The sequence below is a fragment of the Piliocolobus tephrosceles genome, chromosome 19 (genome assembly GCF_002776525.5).
Source record: "Piliocolobus tephrosceles isolate RC106 chromosome 19, ASM277652v3, whole genome shotgun sequence".
In the NCBI taxonomy this organism is placed as follows: Eukaryota; Metazoa; Chordata; class Mammalia; order Primates; family Cercopithecidae; genus Piliocolobus; species Piliocolobus tephrosceles.
In genome coordinates, this window is record NC_045452.1 from 471824 (window position 1) to 496374 (window position 24551).

Below are 24551 nucleotides of genomic sequence, written 5' to 3' on the forward strand. Positions count from 1 at the left end.
GATTACAGGCATGAGCCACCATGCCCCGCCTAGTTCCATTTCCTTTTTTTTTTTTTGGAGGTACAATCACTCTGTCTCCCAGGCTGGAGTGCAGTGGTGTGATCTCAGCTCACTACAGCCTCTACCTCCTGGGTTTAAGCAGTCTTGTGCCTCAGCCTCCCTGGCAGCTGGGGCTACAGGCATGCACAACCATGCCTGGCTGATTTTTTTGTAGTTTTAGTAGAGACGGGGTTTTGCCATGTTGCCCAGGCTGGTCTTGAACTCCTGGCTTCTTTCATCTTTTTGCAGTTTTATTTGTAGTTACACCTCTCATCTTCTTTCTGCAGGCTTATTTGCATAGCACGTTGCTCCTAAAATCCACGCCCTCCAGATGCCTCATTCCTCCTTCTTTCTGCACTGCCCCTCTGGCCTTTGTTGGGAGCTGCATCCTGTCTCCCTGGGCTCAGCTCTTGCCTGTAATTGTCAGTTCTTTTCTACTAATTGTGCTACTCTGCCTTCTCCCTCCGCCACTTCCATCTCCTGTAGCTGTAATGGGTTTTTTTTGTTTTTTGTTTTTTTTTTTGAGATGTAGTCTCGCTCTGTCACCCAGGCTGGAGTGCAGTGGCGCGATCTTGGCTCACTGCAAACTCCGCCTCCTGGGTTCATGCCATTCTGCCTCAGTTCCCCCGTAGCTGGGACTGCAGGCGCCCGCCACCACGCCCAGCTAATCTTTTTGTATTTTTAGTAGAGACGGGGTTTCACCATGTTAGCCAGGATGGTCTTGATCTCCTGACCTTGTGATCCACCCGCCTCGGCCTCCCAGAGTGCTGGGATTACAGGCGTGAGCCACTGTGCCTGGCCCTGTAGCTGTAATGGTTGAGACCTAATGAGGGCAGCCCTGTTTTCTGACAAAGAGCCACACATAAAAAATAATTTTGCCATCAACCGCAGGGCACACTGGAGTTGTTTTTGGGAGGAAGAGTATCCCCCTACATTTATGGGCTGTTGAGCTCCTATCACAGCCAGACACAAGGCTCTGTGGACAGAGGCTGCAGAGAAGCTGCCCTCCTGGAATCCATGGTCTCTTAAGCACTGAGTGTGACCACCTGCAAGGCACTTAAGACCGAACAGAAGAGGGGCAGCAGTGGGTGGGAGGGTGACAACATCTGGACTGCATAGTGGAAGGCAGTGTGAGCAAAAACTATGGAAAAATATAGTCAGTGTGAGGACATATGAGTAGTTTGCATGGATGTACAGAAATTAAGGCCTTTGAGAGCACTGTGTATGCACAGAGAACATTCTCGGGCTGGGCAGCAGGGGCCTGACAGCATCCTGGGGAATGGGATGTCTGGTGGGTTTTTGTTCATTTGTTTGGTTTTTTTCACTTCTGTTTTTGGCGTGAGGGCTGTATTTTTTCCATTCTTGGGAGAAAAGTGAATTATGTATGAGAAGTACTCATGGCTATTTGAGTTCAAAGGAAGGAAAGGTCTTTGTCAAATTCCGTTAATGGAGATTGTGATTTTAATTGTAGATATAATTCAGAAGGTAGTTTATGAACATTATGAAGTCTTGAAAGATTGGAAAACCAGTTCTAAAATACTTATTCCTGGCCGGGTGCGGTGGCTCATGCCTGTAATCCCAGCACTTTGGGAGGCCGAGGCAAGTGGATCACCTGAGGTCAGGAGTTTGAGACCAGCCTGGCCAACATGGCAAAACCCCATCTTTACTAAAAATACAAAAAAAATTAGCTGGGCCTGGTGGTGGGCGCCTGTAATCCCAGCAACTTGGGAGGCTCAGCCAGGAGAATCGCTTGAACCCAGGAGATGGAGGTTACAGTGAGCTGAGATTGCGCCATTGCGCTCCAGTCTGGGCAACAAGAGCAAAACTCCCTCTCAAAAAAAAAAAAAAAACTTATTCCTACTAATACGTACTTCCAAAGGGAATGTGATTGAACTCTTTAGTGTTGAAATATTTGTTGCCGGCTGGGTGTGGTGGCTCATGCCTGTAATCCTAGCACTTTGGGAGGCCAGGGGAGGCAGATCACTTGAGGTCAGGAGTTCAAGACCAGCCTGGCCAACATGGCAGAACCCCATCTCTACTAAAAATATAAAAATTAGCTGGATGTGATGGTAGGCACCTGTAATCCCAGTTACTAGAGAGGCTGAGGCAGGAGAATCTCTTGAACCTGGGAGGCGGAGGCTGCACTGGGCTGAGATCACACCACTGCACTCCAGCCTGGGCGACAGAGTGAGACTCCGTCTCAAAAAAAAAAAAAAAAAAAGAAACGGTTGCTAAAGAACTATTTTATGAAAATCCCCAAAACCAAATTGTTGAAAACAGTTCAAAGAAGTCATCTTCAGAAACCAATATTAGAACAAGAGGAATCTTATGTAGCAGATTTTGTGATTCAAATAACCAAAAAGCCTGTGTTCAGAAGAGGCAATAAATACTTAAAGACAAGGTGGGGTGCGATGGCTCAGGCCTGTAATCCCAGCACTTTGTGGTGCCGAGGACGGTGGATGACCTGAGGCCAGGAGTTTGCGACCAGCCTGGCCAACATAGTAAAACCCCATCTCTACTAAAAATACAAAAAATTAGCTGGGTGTGGTGGCAGGTGCCTGTAATCCCAGCTACTTGGGAGCCTGAGGCAGGAGAATTGCTTGAACCCAGGAGGTGGAGGTTGCAGTGAGCCGAGATTGCGTCATTGCAGTCCAGCCTGGGTGACAGAGCGAGACTCTTTCAAAGAAAAATAAATAAATAAATACTTAAAAGCAATTTACAAAGTTAAGTTCTTGTGACTTTCAAATGTGGAGTAAGGACATATTCCATGTTTAGAAGTCACAAGAACTCAACCTGCTAAACTTAACTCTTTTGATTGTTTTTGTTTGTTTGAGACAGAGTCTCTCTTGTCCCCCAGGCTGGAGTGCAGTGGTGTGATCTCAGCTCACTGCAACCTCCGTCTCCCATGTTCAAGCAATTCTCCTGCCTCAGCCTCCTAAGTAGCTGGGATTACAGGCGTGTACCACTATGCCTGGCTAATTTTTTTGTATTTTTAGTAGATACGGGGTTTCACCATGTTGGTCAGGCTGGTCTCGAACTCCTGACTTCAAGTGATCCACTCACCTCAGCATCCCAAAGTGCTGGGATTATAGGTGTGAGCCACCATGCCTGGCCTAACTCAGTTCTTGACAAGGTTCCAGAGTGGATCACGAAAGCTTGAGAGCATAGAAACCAGCCTGGGGCACTCCGAGCAGGCCAGGCCACGTCCCCACATCTCTCTTAACAGTGGACTGGACTGTGTGGGGATAGGCAGCCCACAGGGCTGGTGTGAGTAGATATCCCTATGGCAGGGAAAGCTTGGGCTTTGTTAGTTCATTGGATGAAAAAGGTTAGTCACAGGGAAAGGACGCTGCTGTGGAGTCACCACCAAGCTAGACAGAAGTGACAGCAGTGCGCAGGACCCTTCAGTCCATCTGAAGCCTGGCATGAAGAGGGAGCATGCTAGTTAGATCCAAACTAAAATCCAACTCTTCAAGTCAGCCATGAGTCCTGTCTGTGGTGTCCTACAGCCAGCTAGGAACACATCACAAGGACGTGCCATGTAGCAGCAAGTCAGACAACCAGAAGACACCTTGACTTCCTCTGTGGCTGCCAGAGAGCTATATAGTTGTCTTCACTGCTTCACAGCAGTGACATGAAACTGTAACTTCTGTGGGATGAAGGACTCTGGGTCTTTACTTGGGAAGGGAAAACATGAAGTGGAATGGGGTTTTAGGATTCTTGAAGGGTTGCCATACGAAAAGAAGATTGGATTTGACCACAGGGTTAGAGCTAGGACAGGTGGGTGAAAGACCCCAGATGGTTCGGTGCCGTATGGCAAAGAGCTTCCTCTTAGTCTTAGCTGCCACAGAATGGCTTTGTGCCATGAGAGGTTGATGTCAAGAGCTGTGAAGGATCTGAGATTTTTACCTTACTTGCAGCCTAAAAAGGTGGCCTGCCAATTTATTGGATGTTGGTAGAAGACTTGAGAAAAAGGCCAGTTCCCCTCGTCCCTGCGTCCCACAAAGGTGGTGAGGATGGGCCCAGATGGATACCTGCAGATATGGGGGGTGGGTTCCGGAACAGGAAGGCTGAGTTTAGGAGAGGTCTCAGGCCAATCACTCAATTGTACTTCACTTGCTCCATTTCCAAATGTGAGTGATGGCAGCACTGGCTTCCCAGGGCTGGTGTTAGGGGACCAGGACGGGTGGAATATGGACTGGAGATGGGACAGAAAAGCACCTGGCATCTAAGTACTTGAGAAACTTTGGTCAGATTTTTAAAAATTGGCTTTCCCAGGTTGAAATGATCAACTCTTATTTACATGCATGCATATAATGATTAGAAGCAAATATAGGAAATTGTTAGCCATGCTGTATATAGAAGAAAATCCACTTTAAAACCAGTATCTTTCTGTCTTTATAAATAGCAAGTGGGCCGGGCATGGTGGCTCACACCTGTAATCCCAGCACTTTGGGAGGCTGAGGCAGGTGGATCACCTGAGGTCAGGAGTTCGAGACCAGCCTGGCCAACATGGTGAAACCCTGTCTCTAGTAAAAATACAAAAAATTAGCAGGGAGTTGTGGTGCGGGCCTGTAGTCCCAGCTGTTTGGGAGGATGAGGCAGGAGAATCGCTTGAACCCAGGAGGTGGAGGCTGCAGTGAGCCGAGATTGTGCCACTGCACTCCAGCCTGGGTGACAGAGCGAGACTCCATCTCAAAAAAGAAAAAAAAAAAAGACAGATGGGCCAGTTGCGGTGGCTCACGCCTATACTCCTAGCACTTTGGGAGGCCGAGGCGGGCGGATCACGAGGTCAGGAGATCAAGACCATCCTGGCTAACATAGTGAAACCCCGTCTCTAGTAAAAATACAAAAAATTAGCTGGGCGTGGTGGCGGGCGCCTGTCGTCCCAACTACTTGGGAGGCTGAGGCAGGAGAATGGCGTGAGAGGCGGAGCTTGCGGTGAGCTGACATCGCACAACTGCACTCTAGCCTGGGTGACAGAGCAAGACTCTGTCTCAAAAAAAAAAGACAAGTTGCCGGGCGCGGTGGCTCAAGCCTGTAATCCCAGCACTTTGGGAGGCCGAGACGGGCGGATCACGAGGTCAGGAGATCAAGACCATCCTGGCTAACACGGTGAAATCCCGTCTCTACTAAAAAATACAAAAAAAACTAGCCGGATGAGGTGGCGGGCGCCTGTAGTCCCAGCTACTTGGGAGGCTGAGGCAGGAGAATGGCGTGAACCCGGGAGGCGGAGCTTGCAGTGAGCTGAGAACTGGCCACTGCACTCCAGCCCAGGTGACAGAGGGAGACTCTGTCTCAAAAAAAAAAAAAAAAAAAGACAAGTGGATAAAAAGTCTGCAAAGTCTGTCCTAGAATTTAGACATGGATTGAAAAGGTGTCTTTTTGTTTGTTTGGTTTTTGAAACAGGGTCTCACTCTTGCCTAGGCTGGAGTGCAGTGGTACAATCATAGCTTACTGCAGCCTCCAACTCCTGGGCTCAGGTGATCCCCGGCCTTCCAAAGTGCTGGAGCTTCAGTTTGTGAACTAGTTCAGAGTGTGTAAAATTATCATAAGGAAATAATTTACTTCTCAAATGATTTCCTCAATACAGCAGTATGAGCTTAGGGAGCACAAGACATTCATACAAAGGCAGGCATAACGGAAAAACACTAGTCATGTTCAGTGAAGATAATGCTGAAATTAGCCAGGCGTGGTGGCTCACTCCTGTAATTTTAGCACTTTGGGAGGCTGACATGGGTGGATTTTCTGAGCTCAGGAGTTTGAGACCAGCCTGGGCAATACGGTAAAACCCCGTCTCTACTAAACTACAAAAAATTAGCCGGGTGTGGCAGCCTGCCCCTATAATCCCAGCTACTTGGGAGGCTGAGACAGGAGAATCATTTGAACCCGGGAGGCGGAGGTTGCAGTGAGCCGAGATCCCACCATTGCACTCCAGCTTGGGCAAAGAGTAAGACTCCATCTGTAAATAAATAAATAAATAGATAATGCTGAAATCTTTGGTTTATTTGACACTGAAATGTTGCAGCTTAAGTTGGAGGCAAATTTTCTGCAATGTTGTGTGATATTTATATTTTTTACAACAAAACCATGATTCTTCATTAACATCCCTTATTATTTCTGAGCGGCCTTCCCAAAGGGCAAATTTAGCTCTAATGTTGAAATTCACTTGTAGAGCTTTAGACCTTTACCCGGAAGGTATATCTCATGTTTTAATTTTTGCACGCCTCTTTCACCAAAAGTCTCTGGGACAGGCACATAATTTGTGTGACTTGTGCACACCTGAGCCACTCCTTTGACCATCCGCAGAGCCCCAGACTAGGAAAGAGGCCCAGAGAAGTTCAGATGAGTTTGACCAAGTTCCCTGGGTGGTGAGAGGCCTGGCCTGCCTCACGTAGCAACAGAACTGCTTCTTTTTTTTTCTTCCTCTTTTGGAACAAAAAAGAGGTAGGATCTCACTCTGTTGCCTAGGCTGGAACTAACAACTTAACACTACAGCCTCAAGCAGTCCTCCTACCTCAGCCTCCTGAGTGGCTGGGGCTACAGGTGTGCACCAGCAGCATGCACAGCTAACTTTTAAAAAATTTTAGCAACAAAGTGAGATTCTGTCTTTACAAAAGGATTTGTTTTTGTTTTGTTTCGTTTTTTTTTTTTTTTTGAGACAACGCCTTGCTCTGTCACCTAGGCAGGAGTGCAGTGGTGCAATCTTGGCTCACTGCAGCTGGTGCCTCCTGGGTTCAACCAGTTCTCATGCCTCAGCCTCCTGAGTAGATGGGATTACAGGTGCGTGCCACCACTCCCGGCTAATTTTTTGTATATTTAGTAGAGGCGGGGTTTCACCGTATTAGCCAGGATGGTCTCGATCTCGACCTCAGGATCCACCCGCCTCAGCCTTTTTTTAGTAGAGACGGGGTTTCTTTTTTTTTTCTTGTTTTTTTTTTTTTGAGATGGATTTTCACTTTGTTGCCCAGACTGGAGTGCAGTGGCGCAATCTCAGCTCACCACAACCTCCACCTCCCAGGTTCAAGTGATTCTTCTGCCTCAGCCTCCCAAGTAGCTGGGATTACAGGCATGTGCCACCATGCCTGGCTAATTTTTGTATTTTTAATAGAGACAGGGTTTCACATGTTGGCCAGACTTGTCTCAAACTTCCGACCTCGAGTGATCTGCCCACCTCAGCCTCCCAGGGTGCTAGGATTATAGGCCTGAGTCACTGCACCCAGTCTGTTTTTGGCTTTTTTGAGACAGGGTCTCATTGTGTCACCCAGGCTAGGGTGTAGAGGTGCGATCATGGCTCACTGCAGCCTCAACCTCCTGGGCTCTTGTGATCCTCCTGCCTCAGCCTCCCAAAGTGTCGGGATTACAGGCATGAGCCACTGCACCCAGCCAAATCTGCTTCTCTCGAGCTTTGCCCATGTGTGAGGCATGTAGGACTTTATAGTCCTTATCTCTCATCATGAACTCTGGGTGCAGGCTGCCGCTACTCCCATTTTACAGATGTACAGGAACATTCTCAGACTCTTTAAGCTAGGAAGAGGCTTAGCCTGAGGCTAGACCTGCTAACTTGGGGCCAGATGGCCTCGTTCATGCTTGACCCCAGCTCCTCAGATAGGACCTGGCCCACAGTGGGGAACAAGGGAGGTTGGTCAGTCCTGGACAATCAGTGAAGACCTTTAGCAGATTTCACCAACCAGAATTCATGCAGGAAAGCATGTGTGTGTGTGTCTGTGTCTGTGTCTGCCTGTGTGTCTGTCTCAGGGTCTTACTCTGTTGCCCAGGCTGGAGTGCAGTGGCACAATCTTGGCTCACTGCAACCTCTGCCTCCCAGGTTCAAGTGATTCTCCTGGCTCAGACTCCTAAGTAGTTTGTGCTACAGGTGTGCCACCACACCCAGCTAGGGAAAGCTATTTTTACATGGCTCAAGCAGTGTAAATGACAATGATGTTTACTTATTCCCCCCCCACCACTACCATTTAATTCTCCTCTTGAAAACTAAAAACTGGCTGGGCATGGTGCATCATTCCTATAATCGCAGCACTCCAGCACTTTGGGAGGCTGAGGCGGGAGGATCACTTGAGCTCAGGAGTTTGAGGCCAGCCTGGACAACATAGTGAGACCCCATCACTACAAGAAATAAAAAATTAGCTGAGTGTGGTGGCATATGCCTGTAGTCCCAGCTACTTGGGAGGCCAAGGTGGGAGGATTGCTAGAGCCTGGCAAGTCAAGACTGCAGTGAACTTTGATTGCACCTCTGCACTCCAGTCTGGGTGACTCCCCACAGATGGATATGCTAACAGTGGTTTCAGCTGCTCGGGAGTGGTTCAGACCTGGATGCGTGGCTTCAGTAGCCCTGGGGCCCCACTGTCTGCCCGCAGCCTCCTGTCTTACTCTATGCTATTCCTTCCTAGTCCCTGCCATCTAGGCTTTAGTCCTCTCTGCTTGGGAGGTCTGTCCCACTCCTCAGCCTTATGTCATCTTATCCATCCTTTAAGGCCCTTGCTCCATGCCTTCCCTCCCAGGGTAGGGCTTGAAGGTAGGAGAATGTGGAGAACTGGTGCAACCAGCCTTGCTCCCCAGCAGAGGAGCTCTGTTTACTGGAGTGCCTACTTAGGCCAGGGCTTAAAGACATGGGGCTGGGGTGTAGGGCTGTCAAGATTGTTCTTGGGGCCAGGTGCAGTAAATTCACTCCTGTAATCCCAACACTTTGGGAGGCCAAGGCGGGTGGATCACCTGAGGTCAGGAGTTCAAGACCAGGCTGGCCAACATGGGGAAATCCCATCTCTACTAAAAATAAAAATAAAAAAAATTAGTCGGGCAGGATAGTGGGTACCTATAATCCCAGATACTTAGGAGGCTGAGGCGGGAGAATTGCATGAACCAGGGAGGTGGAGGTTGCAGTGAGCTGAGATCGCGCCACTGCACTCCAGCCTGGGTGACAGAGCAAGACTCCGTCTAAAAAAAAAAAAAAAAAAGATTGTTCTTGGGCCCTCTGTGAAGCTTGGTTTTCTTTGGGTTAGGTGTGCCATGGCAGACCTGGGTGAGGGAAAAGAGAGTACAATGGGAAGGGCTTCCTCAGTTCTAGAGATAGGTAGGGTTGGGGAGAGGCCAGAAGGTTCTTTGCTGGGTCATCTCTCAGGCTCCTGGACATCAGAGTGTCCAGGCCCCAAAGGTGGTTTTCCGGTGGTTCCAGGGGTAAGGAGCATGGTGCTGGCCCTGCCTGGTGATCACCTGTGGAGTGATCAGCTCAGGTCCCCAGGGTCCAGCCATTGAGCTGAGTACTGCTTCCACCCTGGGAAGATTGAACTGGCCAGGATTTGGCATCAAGGCCGTTATTTGGACTTCTAGTACTCACATTATATTCTGGTTGGGTTGTAACTTACCTCTGGTACAACTCTACTTGTATCTTCAGAGAAGATCAAGAGATATTTGCAAAAACATTATCTGATAAAGGACTGTCGAAAGGACAAAGAACACTGAAAAATCTGTAATACGAAAGCAACAATAAATAATACTGTGCACCTCTTACAATGACCAAAATCCAGAACACTGCCAAATGCTGCTGAGGTTGTAGATAGAGCAACAGGAACTCTCGCTCTTTGCTGGTGGGAATGCAAAATGGTGTAGCCACTTAGGAAGACAAGTTAGGCAGTTTCTTTCATTTATTTATTCATAAAATCTTTTTAACAAAGAAATTGAGTCTCACTCTTGCCCAAAATGGAGTGCAGAAGCGTGATCACAGCTCACTGCATTCTCAAACTCCTGGGCCTAAGAAGTCCACCCTTCTTAACCTCTCAAGTAGCTGAGACTACAGGCACATGCCACCATGCCAGGCTAATGTATTTATTTTATTATTATTTTTTGAGGTGGAATCTCGCTCTGTCACCCAGGCTTGAGTGTAGTGGCGCAATCTCAGTTCACTGCAACCTCTGCCTCCAGGGTTTCAGCGATTCTCCTACCTCAGCCTCTTGAGTAGCTGGACTACAGGCAGGCACCACTGCGCTCTGCTAATTTTTTTGTATTTTTAGTAGAGACAGGGTTTCACCATGTTGGCTATTCTGGTCTTGAACTCCTGACCTCAAGTGATCTACCCAGCTTAGCCTCCCAAAGTGCTGGGATTACAGGTGTGAGCCACTGAGCCTGGCCCAGGCTAATATGTTTTATTTTTATTTTTATTTTATTTTTTGTAGAGATGGGGTCTTGTTATGTTGCACAAACTGGTCTTGAACTCCCGACCTCAAGTGATCCTCCCTCCCTGGCCTCCCAAAGTGCTTGGATTACAGACACGAGTCACTGTTCCTGGCCCAGTTTGGCAGTTTCTTACAAAAACTAAACATACCTCTTACCATTCAATCTTGCAATTACATTCCTTAGTATTTAGCCAAATGAATTGAAAACTTGTATCCACACAGAACCTGCACACAGATGCTTACAACAGCTTTGTTCATTAATTGCTAAGGTTTGAAAGCAACCCAGATGTCCTTCAGTGGGTTAGTGGATAAATTGTAGTACATCTAGACAAATGATATTACACTAAGAAGAAATGAGACTGGGTGCAGTGGCTCACACCTATAATCCTAGCACTTTGGGAGGCCGAGACAGGCAGATCTCTTGAGCTCAGGAGTTTGAGACCAGCCTGAACAACATAGCAAAACCCAGTCTCTACAAAAGTACAAAAAATTAGCTGGGCCTGGTGGTGCCTATCTGTAGTCTCAGCTACTTGGGAGGTTGAGCTGGGAGGATTGCTTGAGCCTGTGAAGTCAAGGTTGCAATGAGCCAAGATCATGCCACTATACTCCAGTGGGCAACAGAGCAAGACCCTGTTAAAAATAAATAAGTAGGCCGGGCGCAGTGGCTCAAGCCTGTAATCCCAGCACTTTGGGAGGCCGAGACGGGTGGATCACGAGGTCAGGAGATCGAGACCATCCTGGCTAACATGGTGAAACCCCGTCTCTACTAAAAAATACAAAAAACTAGCTGGGCGAGGTGGCGGGCGCCTGTAGTCCCAGCTACTCGGGAGGCTGAGGCAGGAGAATGGCGTAAACCTGGGAGGTGGAGCTTGCAGTGAGCTGAGATCCGGCCACTGCACTCCAGCCTGGGCGACAGAGCGAGACTCCGTCTCAAAAAAAAATTAAAAAATAAAAAAATAAATAAATAAATAAGTAAGTAAGTAAGTATGAAGGGGAGAAAAACAAGTAACAGCTGGGCACAGTGGCTCATGCCTATAAACCCTGCACTTTGGGAGTCCGAGGCTGGCAAATCACTTGAGGTCAGAAGTTCAAGACCAACCTGGCCAACATGGTGAAACCCCATCTCTACTAAAGATACAAAAATTAGCTGGGCATTGAGGTGGGTGCCTGTAATCCCAGCTACTTGGGAGGCTGAGGCAGGAGAATTGCTTGAACCCAGGAGGTGGAGGTTGTGGTGAGCCGAGATTGTGCCACTGCACTCCAGCCTGGGCAACAGACTCCCAAAATAAATAAATAAAAAGAACAGATAGCTTCTAACAACAAATTTATTTCTCAGTTATTGAGGCTGGGAAGTCTGAAGATCGAGGCTCCAGCAGATTCAGTGGCAACTGAGGGCCTGCTTTGTGATTTATAGATGGTGCCTTCTCACTGTGTCTTTGTATGATGGAAAGGGCAAGGCAGTTCTCGGGGTCCTCTTTGATAAGGACACCAATCCCATCATGACCTAATCACTTCCCAGTGGCCCCAACTCCTAATACCATCACATTGGTGATTAGATTTCTTTTTTTTTTTTTTTTTTTTTTTTTGAGACAGAGTCTCGCTCTGTCGCCCAGGCTGGAGTGCAGTGGCCCGATCTCGGCTCACTGCAAGCTCCGCCTCCCAGGTTCACGCCATTCTCCTGCCTCAGCCTCCCGAGTAGCTGGGACTACAGGCGCCCGCCATCTCGCCCGGCTAGTTTTTTGTATTTTTAGTAGAGACGGGGTTTCACCGTGTAGACCAGGATGGTCTCGATCTCCTGACCTCGTGATCCACCCGTCTCGGCCTCCCAAAGTGCTGGGATTACAGGCTTGAGCCACCGCGCCCGGCGGTGATTAGATTTCAACATAAGAAGATCGCTTCTCGGCCTTTTGGCTAAGATCAAGTGTAGATTTCAACATAAGATTTTTGGGGAGATACATTCAGACATAGCAGCTACATATTGCATGATTCCAGCTTGTCTGATAACCACATAAAACCTATAGAATATGCAACACCAAGTGTGAGCCCTAACATAAACTAGGGAATCTGAGAGGTCATGATGTGTTAAGGTAAAAGGTTCATTGATGGTAACAAATTTGCCCCTCCGGCGAGAGATGCTGATAGTGGGGAAGGCTGTGTGTATTTAGGGGCAGGGGCTATATAGGAACTCTGTCCTTTCCTCTCAGTTTTGCTGTATACCTAAAAGTGTTCTAAAAAGTAAAGTCTGTTTTTTAAAAAAATATAAAGAGACCAGGACATCAGTCTCAAGCCTTTTCTCAGTTTAGCAGATACCTTGCTCTAGAAATACTAATGGGTGGCTGGGTTGTCCTGAAGGTGGCAGGGTTTCAGTTGATACTTGAATCCCTTGAAATAAATTGATTTTTCAGATAAATAGTTGAAACATTACTGTCTTGGCCATAGGTTTATGAACCATGATGTGTTCATTTTGATCTCTCATTCCTTCCAGGACAACCCTCCATATGATAAGGGGGCCTTCAGAATCGAAATCAACTTTCCAGCAGAGTACCCATTCAAACCACCGAAGATCACATTTAAAACAAAGATCTATCACCCGAACATCGACGAAAAGGGGCAGGTCTGTCTGCCAGTAATTAGCGCTGAAAACTGGAAGCCAGCAACCAAAACCGACCAAGGTAAGACATGTGCCTGTGTCTTCCTTGGAGGGGGTCTTTGGGGGTGCTGCTCTGGGGTGGGAGTCTCTGATACCAGATCAGACAGAATCCAGAGAATCTTTCCTGCCTTACCAGGTACATGCAAAGTGTAGCTGAAGTCCTGTCAGGCCTTGTGGGTATGGCTCATCTCAGCTGAACTTTTGACCTGTACAGGGATTGAGGAGGCCCTTCCAGTGCTCAACCCTGGGCTGCTGTCCACAATGGGAACACACATGGACAGACAAGCCCAGCGGCTTGCTGCCGGTGCAGAGGGGTTCAGGCCCTGGTTTCTGGAAGGGATGAAGGACTGTGGGGCTGCCTACAAGGGGAAGGGAGAATGGGATTTAAGGTGGCCTCTCGCAGTAGTTAGTGCCTGAACTCAGACTCCAAGGAGGAAAGGAGGTTGGAGAGGGCCTTCCAGGCTATAGGAAGGGGGTGAGCTAGAGCCTAGTGATTCAAGGGGTGATGTGAGCAGAGGGACAGAGGCAGATGTAAGGGCAGTATTCCCAGATGAAGGCACATGGTTGGCTTTAGTGGGCCTGGGATTCCCTGGAGTTGGATGTGGCTGTGCGTGGTGCATGTGTCTGTGTGTGGCTATGTGAACATAGACATGCTCATTCTTCTGGGAAGAGCATTCGAGTCAGTATTGTGGTTGTCCTCACTTTTGTCCCCTAGAAGGGACTAGAGTTTGTTATGGACTGTGTCTAGTTTTCATTTAATTCCAGACTTTCTTCGGAAGCCCTCATCTCATATTGTGGTAGCTTTCTTTTAGTCTAAAGTCTGTTTAGATTAGAGTGGGTGAAGCTGGCACCTGAGAGGCTGCAAGTGAAAAGGTTTCTTTGGGGGGTGCTGCTCTGGGGTGGCGGCTCATGGGTCCTTTCTGATGCCAGCTCCGACAGAGTGCAGAGAACTCCTGCCTTGCCAGGTGCACGCAAAGTATGGCTGAGGTCCCACCAGTCCCGTGGGAATAACTCAGCTGAACTTTTGACCTGCGCAGGGATTGAGGAGGTCCTGTGTTTCAGTGACTGAGAAAAGCCCTGGAAGGTGGCGTGGAAAGCCTTTCACAAGAAAAATCGAGCCTCACTTGTTGGAAATAATCACCATGAAAGGTGCCCATTAGACTCCCACACTGAGTAGAAAAAAGGATTGGGTGCTAAACATTCAGTCAGGGCAGAACACTCTCTAGTGGACTTGGTCCTTGTTTGTGTACAAGTTGATGTTTATAAAAGCTTGACACAGTTCTTCTCAGTGCACATGGCCTGGTCTGGTCTTGTCGTGTCATGTCGTGTCGTGTCCTGTGTCTTTTTTTGAGACAGTGTCACCTAGGCTGGAGTGTAGTGGTGCTATCCCAGCTCACTGCAACCTCCGCCTCCTGGGTTCAAGCGATTCTCCTGCCTGAGGCTCCCGAGTAGCTGGGATTACAGGCGCCCGCCACCATGCCCGGCTAATTTTTGTATTTGTAGTACAGACAGGGTTTCATCATGTTGGCCAGGCTGGTCTTGAACTCCTGACCTTAGGTGATCATCCGGCCTCAGCCTCCCAAAGTGCTGGGATTACAGGCATGAGCCACCACGTCCGGCCGACCTGGTTTTTTTCTATACAGATTTCTAGCACTGTTGAAAGCCTATAGCTGCATTTGATCAAGAGTGTTCAATAATTCCTGGAGTCCTTGCTGAGTCATGTCTGTTAAACCACCATGCCTGGGGAGTGGCAGTCCTTCTAGGCCAGGCTGCGTGGGAAAGCCCTGCACCTCAAGTTCTGGCCACAAAGAATTCTGGGACTCCTCCCTTACCTGTAGACTGAGAGGGTGGGGCTAGGGCCAGGGAGGCTCTCAGGAGATGGATGCACATGCTTTACCGCCTCTCATGGGGCTGCTGTGTAGAAGGCCGTGGCAGGATTATTCACTTTTTACCTTCCTCTCCAGGTGCATTGCCAAAATGCTGTGCTTTTTCAGACTGTGGCTGCTTTTTTTTTTTCTTTCCCCCTAAAGAGCCAAGTAACTCAGGGGCAGCTTTTAATTTTTTTGTAAAAAGTACTGTTGACTTGGGATTTTTAAGGTAAAAATTTTGGTACAGGAGCTTTTCTGTGTGCCACAATGGACAGAGCCAGAATTGCTGTTTTGTAATTTGGGACAGTTGAGGATTCCTTCCTAGAACATTATTATGTAGATTGTTTGTGGCATGGCGTTGATTCATCCTCACATGCATCAAGAATGTTCCTGGCACTTGATGGCCACATTCCCATGTTTGTTATCTATTACTGCATTATAACTCCTATCAAAACTCTGTGGCTTAAAGTAACACCAGTTTATTAGTTTTTACTCTGGAGGTTGGCTGGGCTCAGCTGCATGGTTCTACAGCTGACCATTCGTTCCTGGGGTCACTCATGCAGCTGTATTGAGCTGAGAGCTCAACTTGGCTGGGAAGTGCTGGTAGGCATCTTCCACATCGTGCACGTGTGTGGAAATGGCATTAGCTAAGGCACTTTGGTTCTCTTTGTGTTCTCTTATTTTCCACAAGGTTAGATTGAACCCCTTCATAGCATGGTGGTGTCAGGGTTCCAGGGTGAAGGCACAGAACTGGTACAGTGTCGCTTCTGCAGATTCTTTGGTCAGGCAAGTCCAGATTTAATGAGAGGGAAAATAGACTTCAGCTCTTGATGGGAGGAGCATGCAGGATGGGAGACATGATGGCAGAGGTGGGACAGGCGGGCAAGGATGCTGAGTCCCCTTGCTGCCTCCTCAGACCCACGTGGGCCTGCTTTTCCCAAATGGCAGCTCTTCTGGACATGCCATTCCTTCTCCCACCTGCCTGATTCTTCATATGTTGGGTGTCCCTGTTTTTCTGGTGCTATTTCCTGACTGCTGTTGAGCTGCCACTGTCCTGCAAACCCGGCCCTTTCAGATGCTTCACCATTCCTTCATTTGCTTCCTAAATATGGGAAGTGAAAGTGCCACTTGAGGCCGGGCACAGTGCCTCATGCCTGTAATCCCAGCATTTTGGGAGACTGATGCAGGCAGATTGCTTGAGCCAAGGAGTTTGAGACCAGCCTGAGCAACACGGTGAAACCCTGTCTGTACCAAAAAAAAAAAAAGAAAGGAAAGAAAGAGAAAGCCACTTGTGCCACCCTCCTGCTGTAATCTTCCAGTGCTCTTCCTTTGTCCCCAGAGCACCTGCTCGTGATTTTTGTCTCCTGCCCTTGTCCTTAGAAACTTCGGCATTCCCAATTATGGCTTCTCCCAGATCCAGCCTTGAAGTTCTTTGACCTCCTCAATTCACAGCCTCTAACTAACTTTAGCCATCTACAAGTACAGAAAAGTAAGCATAATGGAAGAAATAGTAATATGAAAAGATGCTCATATGACCCAGCAATTCCACTCTTAGCTATATCTACCCAAGAGAAGTGAAAACATATGCTTGGTAAAAACTTGTACACAGATGTTCATAGCACCATTATTCACAATGGACAGGAAGTGGAAAGAACCCAAATGTCCATCAGTTGGTGAGTGAATAAACAAAATGTGAGCCGGGAGCGGTGGCTCAGGCCTGTAATCCCAGCACTTTGGGAGGCTGAGGTGGGCGGATCACCTGAGGTCAGGAGTTCAAGACCAGCCTGGCCAACATGGTGAAACCCTGTCTCTACTAAAAATACAAAAAATTAGCTGGGCATTGTGGTGGGCGTCTGTCATCCTAGCTACTTGGGAGGCTAAAGCAGGAGAATCGCTTGAACCTGGGAGGCGGAGGTTGCAGTGAGCCAAGATTGTGCCACTGCACTCCAGCCTGGGCAACAAGAGCCAAACTCCGTCTCAAAACCAAACAACAACAAAAAAGTAGTGTATCTCTACAATGAAATATTATTTAGCCATAAAAAAGCAATGAAGCACTGTCTTACGGTACATAAACCTTGAAAATATGCTAAATGAAAGAACCATCCATGGAAGGCCACATATTGTATGATTCCATTTGTGGTTGAGCCTCATCGTTCATAGAGTCTGTGTTTGTGAATTTGCCTACTCACTAAAGTTTTTTGTAGCCCCAGAATCAATATTCTCAGCACTTCTGGTCTATCACAGACGTGAGCATGTGCAGAGCAGCAAAAAATTTGAAGTACCCCGTGCACGTGTTCCAGCTGAGGTTGTGTGGTTGAACCACACAACCTCAGCTGGCATAAGAATGCCCTGCCTTCTTATTTCAGCTCTCAACTGAAGCAAGTGGGCTCTCTAATGCCACACTTCCTGGATTTTGTGCTTTTTGTAGGTGATTTTGCTTTGGCCCCAAATGTGGTGCTGAAGTGCTGTCTGGCATTCCTGAGCACAGGAAGGTCATGATATGCCTTTTGGAGAAAATACATGTGTGAGATAAGCTTCATTTGGGCATGGGTTATAGTGCTGTTGAGTCAATATTACCTATTAAATAAGGTGTCTTTAAGCACACACAAAACAAAGTTATATATTAATCAGTTGGCAAAAATGTGAGCAGAAGCTTGTTTGAACCTAAACCTCTGTTCCCCTTAGGAGCAATGATTCAATGTCATTAATTCAATGTTCATGGCAAGTTTATAGAACACAAACACTACAGATAAAATTCAGCTGTATATGGGATGCTCAGACTAGGGTGGATCCATTGAGACAAAGTAGATTAGTGATTGTCAGGGTCTAGGAGGAGGAGAATAGGAAGTGACCACTGAGAGTGGGTTTTCTTTTTGGGGTGATGAAAATGTTCCAGGCTGGGCGCAGTGGGTCACACCTGTAATCCCAGCACTTTGGGAGGCCGAGGTGGGTGGATCACAAGGTGAAGAGATCCAGACCATCCTGGCCAACGTGGTGAAACCCCGTCTCTACTAAAAATACAAAATAAATTAGTTGGGCGTGGTGGCGTGCACCTGTAGTCCCAGCTACTCGGGAGGCTGAGGCAGGAGAATCACTTGAACCCAGGAGGTGGATGTTGCAGTGAGCTGAGATCACACTACTGTGCTCCAGCCTGGGTGATGGAGTGAGACTCGGTCTCAAAAAAAAAAAAAAGAAAAAAAGCCGGGTATGGTGACAGGTGCCTGTAATCCCAGCTACTTGGGAGGCAAAAAAAAAACTTATTTTTTTTTTTTGCACATTTCATGAAAGGCATTGCGTATCTTCTTGGGTAGGGAATGTACATTGACATTTATTCTTTGAGAATGAAGCTCCCTGGATTTTTGTGAAAAGGAGGGGAAATCACAAATATTGCTTACATCTGGTATTGCAGAGAAACTGTCTATTAAGAACAAAAGGAAGGAAATATAGGCTTTATTCTCTAATGATAATATAGTGAGAGTAAAAGGTAAAATTGGCTAATTTGTTGTGTGGGTTGTTTTTTGTTTGTTTGTTTGTTCGTTTGTTTGTTTGTTTTTTGGTGGCAGGGGTGGAGTCTCACTTTGTCACCCAGGATGGAGTGCAGTGGCATAATCTCGGCTCATTGCAATCTCCGCCTCCTGGATTCGAGCAGTTCTCCTCCCTCAGCCTCCTGAGTAGCTGGGACTACAGGCGCATGCCATTATGCCTGGCTAGTTTTTTGTATTTTGGTAGAGACAAGATTTCACCTTATTGCCCAGGCTGGTCTTGAACTCCTGAGCTCAGGCAGTCTGCCCATTTCGGCTTTCCAAAGTGCTAGGATTACAAGTGTGAGCTGCTGCGCCCGGCCTGTTGTATGTTTTTAAGCCCCTACATTTTGCAGAAGAAAAAATACTTCTGAGGAGCATTTGGGTTACAGAAGAGACCAAGAACCCAGGGCTGGATGGTTTATAAAATACAATTTAATGTGCTGTGCTGTATATGAAAAATGTTGATATAGGGCCACAGTTGTAGTTTGTAAAGCGGACATATCTGTCAGTGTTCTTATTAGCAAAACAAGTTCAGCTCAGCTGAAGTTTATTATAGTTTAGCTAAGGAACCAGAAATGCACCCAAAGGAACAGAGAAAGAATGAAATACTTACCAGAACTATTAAGTAAATTTAAAAATATTCAGACTTGAGGCTGGGCATGGTGGCTCATGCCTGTAATCCCAGTGCTTTGGGAGGACGAGGCAGGCAGATCAAGACCATCCTGGGTAACACAGTGAAACCCCATCTTTATTAAAAATACAAAAAATTAGCCAGGTATGGTGGTGGATGCCTGTAGTCCCAGCTACTTGGGAGGCTGAGGCAGGAGAATCACTTGAACCCGGAAGGGGGAGGTAGCAGTGAGTTGAGAGTGTCTGCACTCCAGCCTGGGCGACAGAGGGAGACTCCATCTCTGCTTCTCAATTTAAAAAAAAAAAAAGTTAAGACTTGATCAAATTAGTGAAAGTGAAACTTTAGAAAATAATGAAATAGACAAATGGCATCTTTTGAGAAATAGGTCTTTTATTTTTAATTTTTATTTATTTATTTTTTTGCTATAGGGTCTCGCTCTTGCTCAGGCTGAGTATAGTTGCACAATCACAGCTCACTACAGCCTCAATATTGCGGGCTCAAGCAATCATCCCACCTCAGCCTCCCAAGGAGCTGGGAGTATAGACATGCACCACCATGCCCAGCTAATTTTATTTTTTAATTTTGTAGAGGCCAGGTCTTGCTATGTTGCCCAGGCTGGTCTCAAACTCCTGGCCTCAAGTGATCCTTCCTCCTTGGCCTCCCAAAGTGCTGGGAATACAGGTATGAGCCACCAACCTCTGCATTAGTTACCAAGGTGATGATAGTGAGAAGTAGAGAGCCTAAGTATTCATATCAGAGAGTGAGGTGAAAACTCCTGATCATGCCCCTAACAAAGTACTCACCCTGTCCTTAGCCCAGCAGGGTTTCTAAAATGCTAATACAGTGGTAATTCTCCTGTTACAGAGCCATTTCTAATCGTGGGAAAAGAAAGGGAGCCACCTGTTTGTGCTCTTAGGTGACTGTGGTTCAGTTTCCAACCCTGAAGTCAAGAACAGCCAGGAAAAGGGAGCAGTCTCACACGGAGGGTGGTGTGCACTGAATACACTGTGGCCAGTGAGCCAAGGGTGGGCTTCGTTTATTAATTAAATAAATGTTTATTAAATCAAAATATACCTCCAGGGCCTGCTGCCTCTAGAGGTACAGGTGGCTTGTACCGGGAGGTGATACCATCTACCCCTGAGGAGGCTTGGAGACTGAATTAGAGGCCACAGAGAGCTTTCCTGGCCTGCAGAGAGCTTTCCAGGCCCCTTGCCCCCACTTGCTGTTGACAGTCCACCCTCCTTGCCCAACCATCCCCCAGCCCCAACAAACGTGGAACCTGTCAGCCTTGCATGCGCCATGCCCTCCTCACCTCTGCCCCACTGCTTCATCTCTACCCGCTGTGGTCACAGGAGCCCTCTCTTTCCCCTTCTCTGCATGGTAAGAAGCAGAGGTTAGGCAGGTGGGCTTTGGACACCAGGCCAGGAGTACTTTGTGCTGTGGCCCTCACTGTGTGCTGTTGAATGATTGTGCCCTTGCATATAACTCAGCCAGCATCAGCATTTTGTTTTATTTATTTATTTATTATTTATTTATTTTTGAGATAGAGTCTTGCTCTGTCACCCAAGCTAGAGTGCAGTGGCACGATCTCGGCTCACTGCAACCGCGATCTCCTGGGTTCAGACGATTCTCCTGCCTCAGCCTCCCGAGTATCAGGGACTACAGACATGGGCCACCATGCCTGGCTAATTTTTTGTATTTTTAGTAGAGACGGAGTTTCAGTTGGCCAGGCTGGTCTTGAGCTCCTAACCGCAGGTGATCTGCCTGGCTAGCATCAGCATTTTAATCCATTTCTTGTAATGCTGAGTGAACGATATGAGCCCTCAATAAGGGAACTGTGGCATTAGCAGTTCGGAGAAGAGGGGCACCATTTTACAATGGGAAGAAACATTCTGAGGGTGCTGATCCTGACAGGGTTGGGGTCAGCTGTGGCAACGTATGTGAGGAGGTGTGGGTAGCAGCTGCTTCTGATTCCCCACTATCCTTCCACCCTGGGGCACATCTGGGCTATGGCACCTAGGGGGAGTACTGTGGCACCCATCAGAGCCATCAGTGTGACATCTGCCTGTGGTCTTGACAGTGTGATGCGATGGCGGTTGTCAGCTTCCCATTGGCTGGCCCCAATAATCCTTTCTGGAGGGTGCAGAAACTCCTAAGGGTCTTCCAGAGTTGGGTCGTTGCGCATTGATAAGTGCAGTGCTGCCACATACCCTTCTTTCTAGTGCCCACTCAGTCACCTTAACCAAAACTTCCCTGAGCCGAGCATGGTGCTGGGTGCTGGGCTGATGCAGGGAAGTTCTACTCGGTCCTGCCCTGAAGAAAGTGACCCTGTGTGCATGTGTGAGAGTGAGCAGTTCAATGCTAGGCCTCCTATCTCCAGAGCACACAAGAGGACTGGATTAGCCAGGCATGGTAGTGCGCGACTGTAGTCCCAGCTACTTGGGGGACTGAGGCTGGAGGATTGCTTGAGGTCAACCTAGGAGGTTGACGCTGCAGTGAGCCAAGATGGTGCCAGTGCACTCCAGCCTGGGTGACAGAATGAGACCCTGTCCCTCCTCCCCAACGCCCTGCCAAGAAAAAAGGGCTGGGAGTGACTGAGGGCTAAGACCTCCCCAGGTGTCAGGTCAGGAAGGCTTCCTGGAGGCGGAAGCACATCACTGTGAACAATTATGCACCGTAGTGTTAGCTATTTGTTGTCCATCAATGTCTCCTAATCACAGAGGAAAGATGAGTTTTCTGGTGGTCAGAATTTTGGATAGATAGGCTGCTTTGGCTTAAAAGCACATTAGCGATAAACCAGTGGTAAAGCCAGAGTTTTGTTCCCGGGATTAGCTGCCTCTTGCCTGTGCCATTTCTGAGACTGTGTTAACCCCCCATGCCTTGTCCTTCTCTTGGCAGTAATCCAGTCCCTCATAGCACTGGTGAATGACCCCCAGCCCGAGCACCCGCTTCGGGCTGACCTAGCTGAAGAATACTCTAAGGACCGTAAAAAATTCTGTAAGAATGCTGAAGAGTTTACAAAGAAATATGGGGAAAAGCGACCTGTGGACTAAAATCTGCCACGATTGGTTCCAGCAAGTGTGAGCAGAGGCCCCGTGCAGTGCATTCAGATACCCCGCAAAGCAGGACTCTGTGGAAATTGACACGTGCCACCGCCTGGCGTTCGCTTGTGGCAGTTACTAACTTTCTACAGTTTTCTTAATCAAAAGTGGTCTAGGTAACCTGTAAAGAAAGGATTAAAAATTTAAGATGTTCTAGTTCTGCTCTCTTTGTTTTAAAAATCACGCTTCAATCTATTCCAAAAGAATGGTGTTTCTTTTCTTGTCCAATTTTATCCAAAATCTTCAAATTGCATTTAGCCCATAATGTTTAAAAAAAAGGAAAAAAAAGGTTGTGGTTCCCTTTCTTCCCTACTACCCTTGCCACTCCCACTTTCTGGCACCGAGTTTATTTTTCACTTACTTCCCCAGACCCGGAGCCCGCCTCCACAAAGGAGAAGAGACTGCCCTGGTGGTCCTGGTGGCTTTTCTTAGCACGTGTGGGACTGTTGCCCAGTGTAGGAGTTGGTTTAAATTCTCCTGACTCCAGTTTATAACATCCTTTTAAAAAATTTAAAAACAAACAGCCACACCCCTCCTCCAGTCCTTCTCCTCAGTTCTTGTGCGAATCTCCAGCTGATGTTACCACAGTAACATCAGTTAATTGGGCAAGCCCTGATGTCAGTGTGTGTAACTGACCTCTGGCCTGGCTTGCGCAGACAAACCCTATAATCACAGGTCTGTGGTGGCCCCGAAATGGGGGGCCTGCTAGTCAGGAGGATGCTGTGCACACTGTGTGTGATGAATCTCGCCAGAAAGGCTCCTGATGTCCCAGGTTGGCACTTCTTCCTGCAGCCATTGTAGAAGATCTGCTGGTCCTTGCAGGCAAAGCTACAGCCAGAATGTCCGTTTGAAATTCCCAGCTCATCTATCACCGAGTTTCATCTGAACGTGCCACGGAGCTTGCTCTCCACTTCCTCTGTGCAGCAGCCCCGCCACAGCCCTCCCTCGGCACACTTTGACCCTTTGTAGGATTGGAATTAGCAGGACTCGGCTATTTAAAGCACCAGTCTGGGGTCTCCTGGGCCCCTGCTGACCCCTTCCTCCAGAGCAGCTGGCCCAGCCCGGGAACAAGACGGACTTCCTCTCCCTTTGGACTCACAGCCTTTGCAGAGTCAAGCTCCACTTGAAGCTCACTCAGTAATATCCTTTCAATGTGTTTTATATTGTTTTGACTGCTTTTTGTAGAAATAAAAATTGACCTTAGAATTTATCATCAGATAAACTTGTAAAGATTTGAATATTAATGTCTTTTCAAGGCAAATGGGATTGTCTCCGAACTAGTAGAGAATCCGTGTCGCTCTGACACCCCAAGGAAGCCAACGATCCAAATGCCGTGTGTCACCAACCCCGCTTCTGCCACTGACGGCTTCCCTTCTTGGCTCTTAGGGGGACTAGATCCTGTGGAGAAGATGACTTAAACTTTGCTTTTTGTTTTAATTTTAATTCTAGATCTTTCCGGGGTCTGATCTGTGCAGAAGTGGGGAGTGATGGGCAGGTTAGGCAGCCTAACATCATTCAGGCGCGTGGCCCCTGTGGTGTGTACGTGAACTCAGCTTCTTTTGTCCTAGGTACGCCAAGGCAGGTTTCTGGAGACTCATGTGCCCAGGATGGCAAGGGCACCGGGCTGGCGTTTCCATATCTGTCTCTTCATTAGCAGAAAAATGATGATGATTTTTATTTCACTCACACTCCAATTTGTAATAAAATGCCAAATTCTGTCAGAAACTATCCAAACAAGCCACCATTTGTTCTTGTTGCTTCTCTGGATCCAGAAATGTTGCCATTCTTGGAAACTGTCCCATTGCTTCATATTTCTGCCAACGTAGCTCTGCCTGCCTGTCACCCCCTCACTGCGCTCTGCTCACCACGGGAGGATACCTGTGTGCCAGCAGCCCCTCAGGGACTCTCAGCCCTGGCACTCGCACCCCAGGGTTGGCCCCGTCAGCAGAGGCCTGGCTTTTGAGCCAGTGGGTGTCTCTCCTTCGGGCCTGGGTGACTTGCTCCTACCAGCCATGCCCTCAGGGTAGGCTCTGAGCAAGCTGGCGAACAGCCTTGGCTGCTCCAAAACCAAAAAGCTGGGTCCTCTGGAGGAGGGGCGAGCTGTGGAGCAGCCACCCACTGCTGCCCCTAGCTCACTCAGGAATTCACACCCGCCTGGTTTCTTGAAGTGTGCCGGGTCTTTCCCTCTGCTCCCTACTCCCCACCACGGCAGAGAATAGGCTTTCTAAGATGCTGCGATCCCGTTCTGCTGCCCTTAATAAAAATGCTCTCAGACACTGGTTAGTCGTGTGGGTTTCTTCCTTCCTGGGAGCGGGCAGTGCCAGGGGCCTGTGCTCTTGGAGATGGGAGGGCTGGCTGGGGCCCAGGTCCTGGGGCTTCTGATCTCTCTCTCCATTCCCAGCCTCTCCAAAAGAGGTACATAGAGGTGTTCCTGCCTCCCTAGAGGGAAGGAGATGAGGTATAATCAAGGAGAAAGCCAGACTCCAGACAGTCGGGGCCTGCAGAGGGCGCTCGTGGGTGTCTTGTGAGGGGACAGGGACTAACGTGTGGG

General features: G+C 48.0%; 1 protein-coding gene across 1 annotated transcript in view; it reads left to right on the forward strand.

The window, feature by feature from the left end:
• UBE2L3 (ubiquitin conjugating enzyme E2 L3) overlaps positions 1–24279 on the forward strand; it is a 64473-nt gene extending 40194 nt beyond the window's left edge. The window contains 2 exon segments of the mRNA XM_023197943.2: positions 12712–12898; positions 21798–24279. Of these exon segments, the coding sequence (XP_023053711.2) occupies positions 12712–12898; positions 21798–21952 (342 nt within the window). The 3' untranslated portion in view covers positions 21953–24279.
• Positions 24280–24551: the final 272 nt, after the last annotated feature.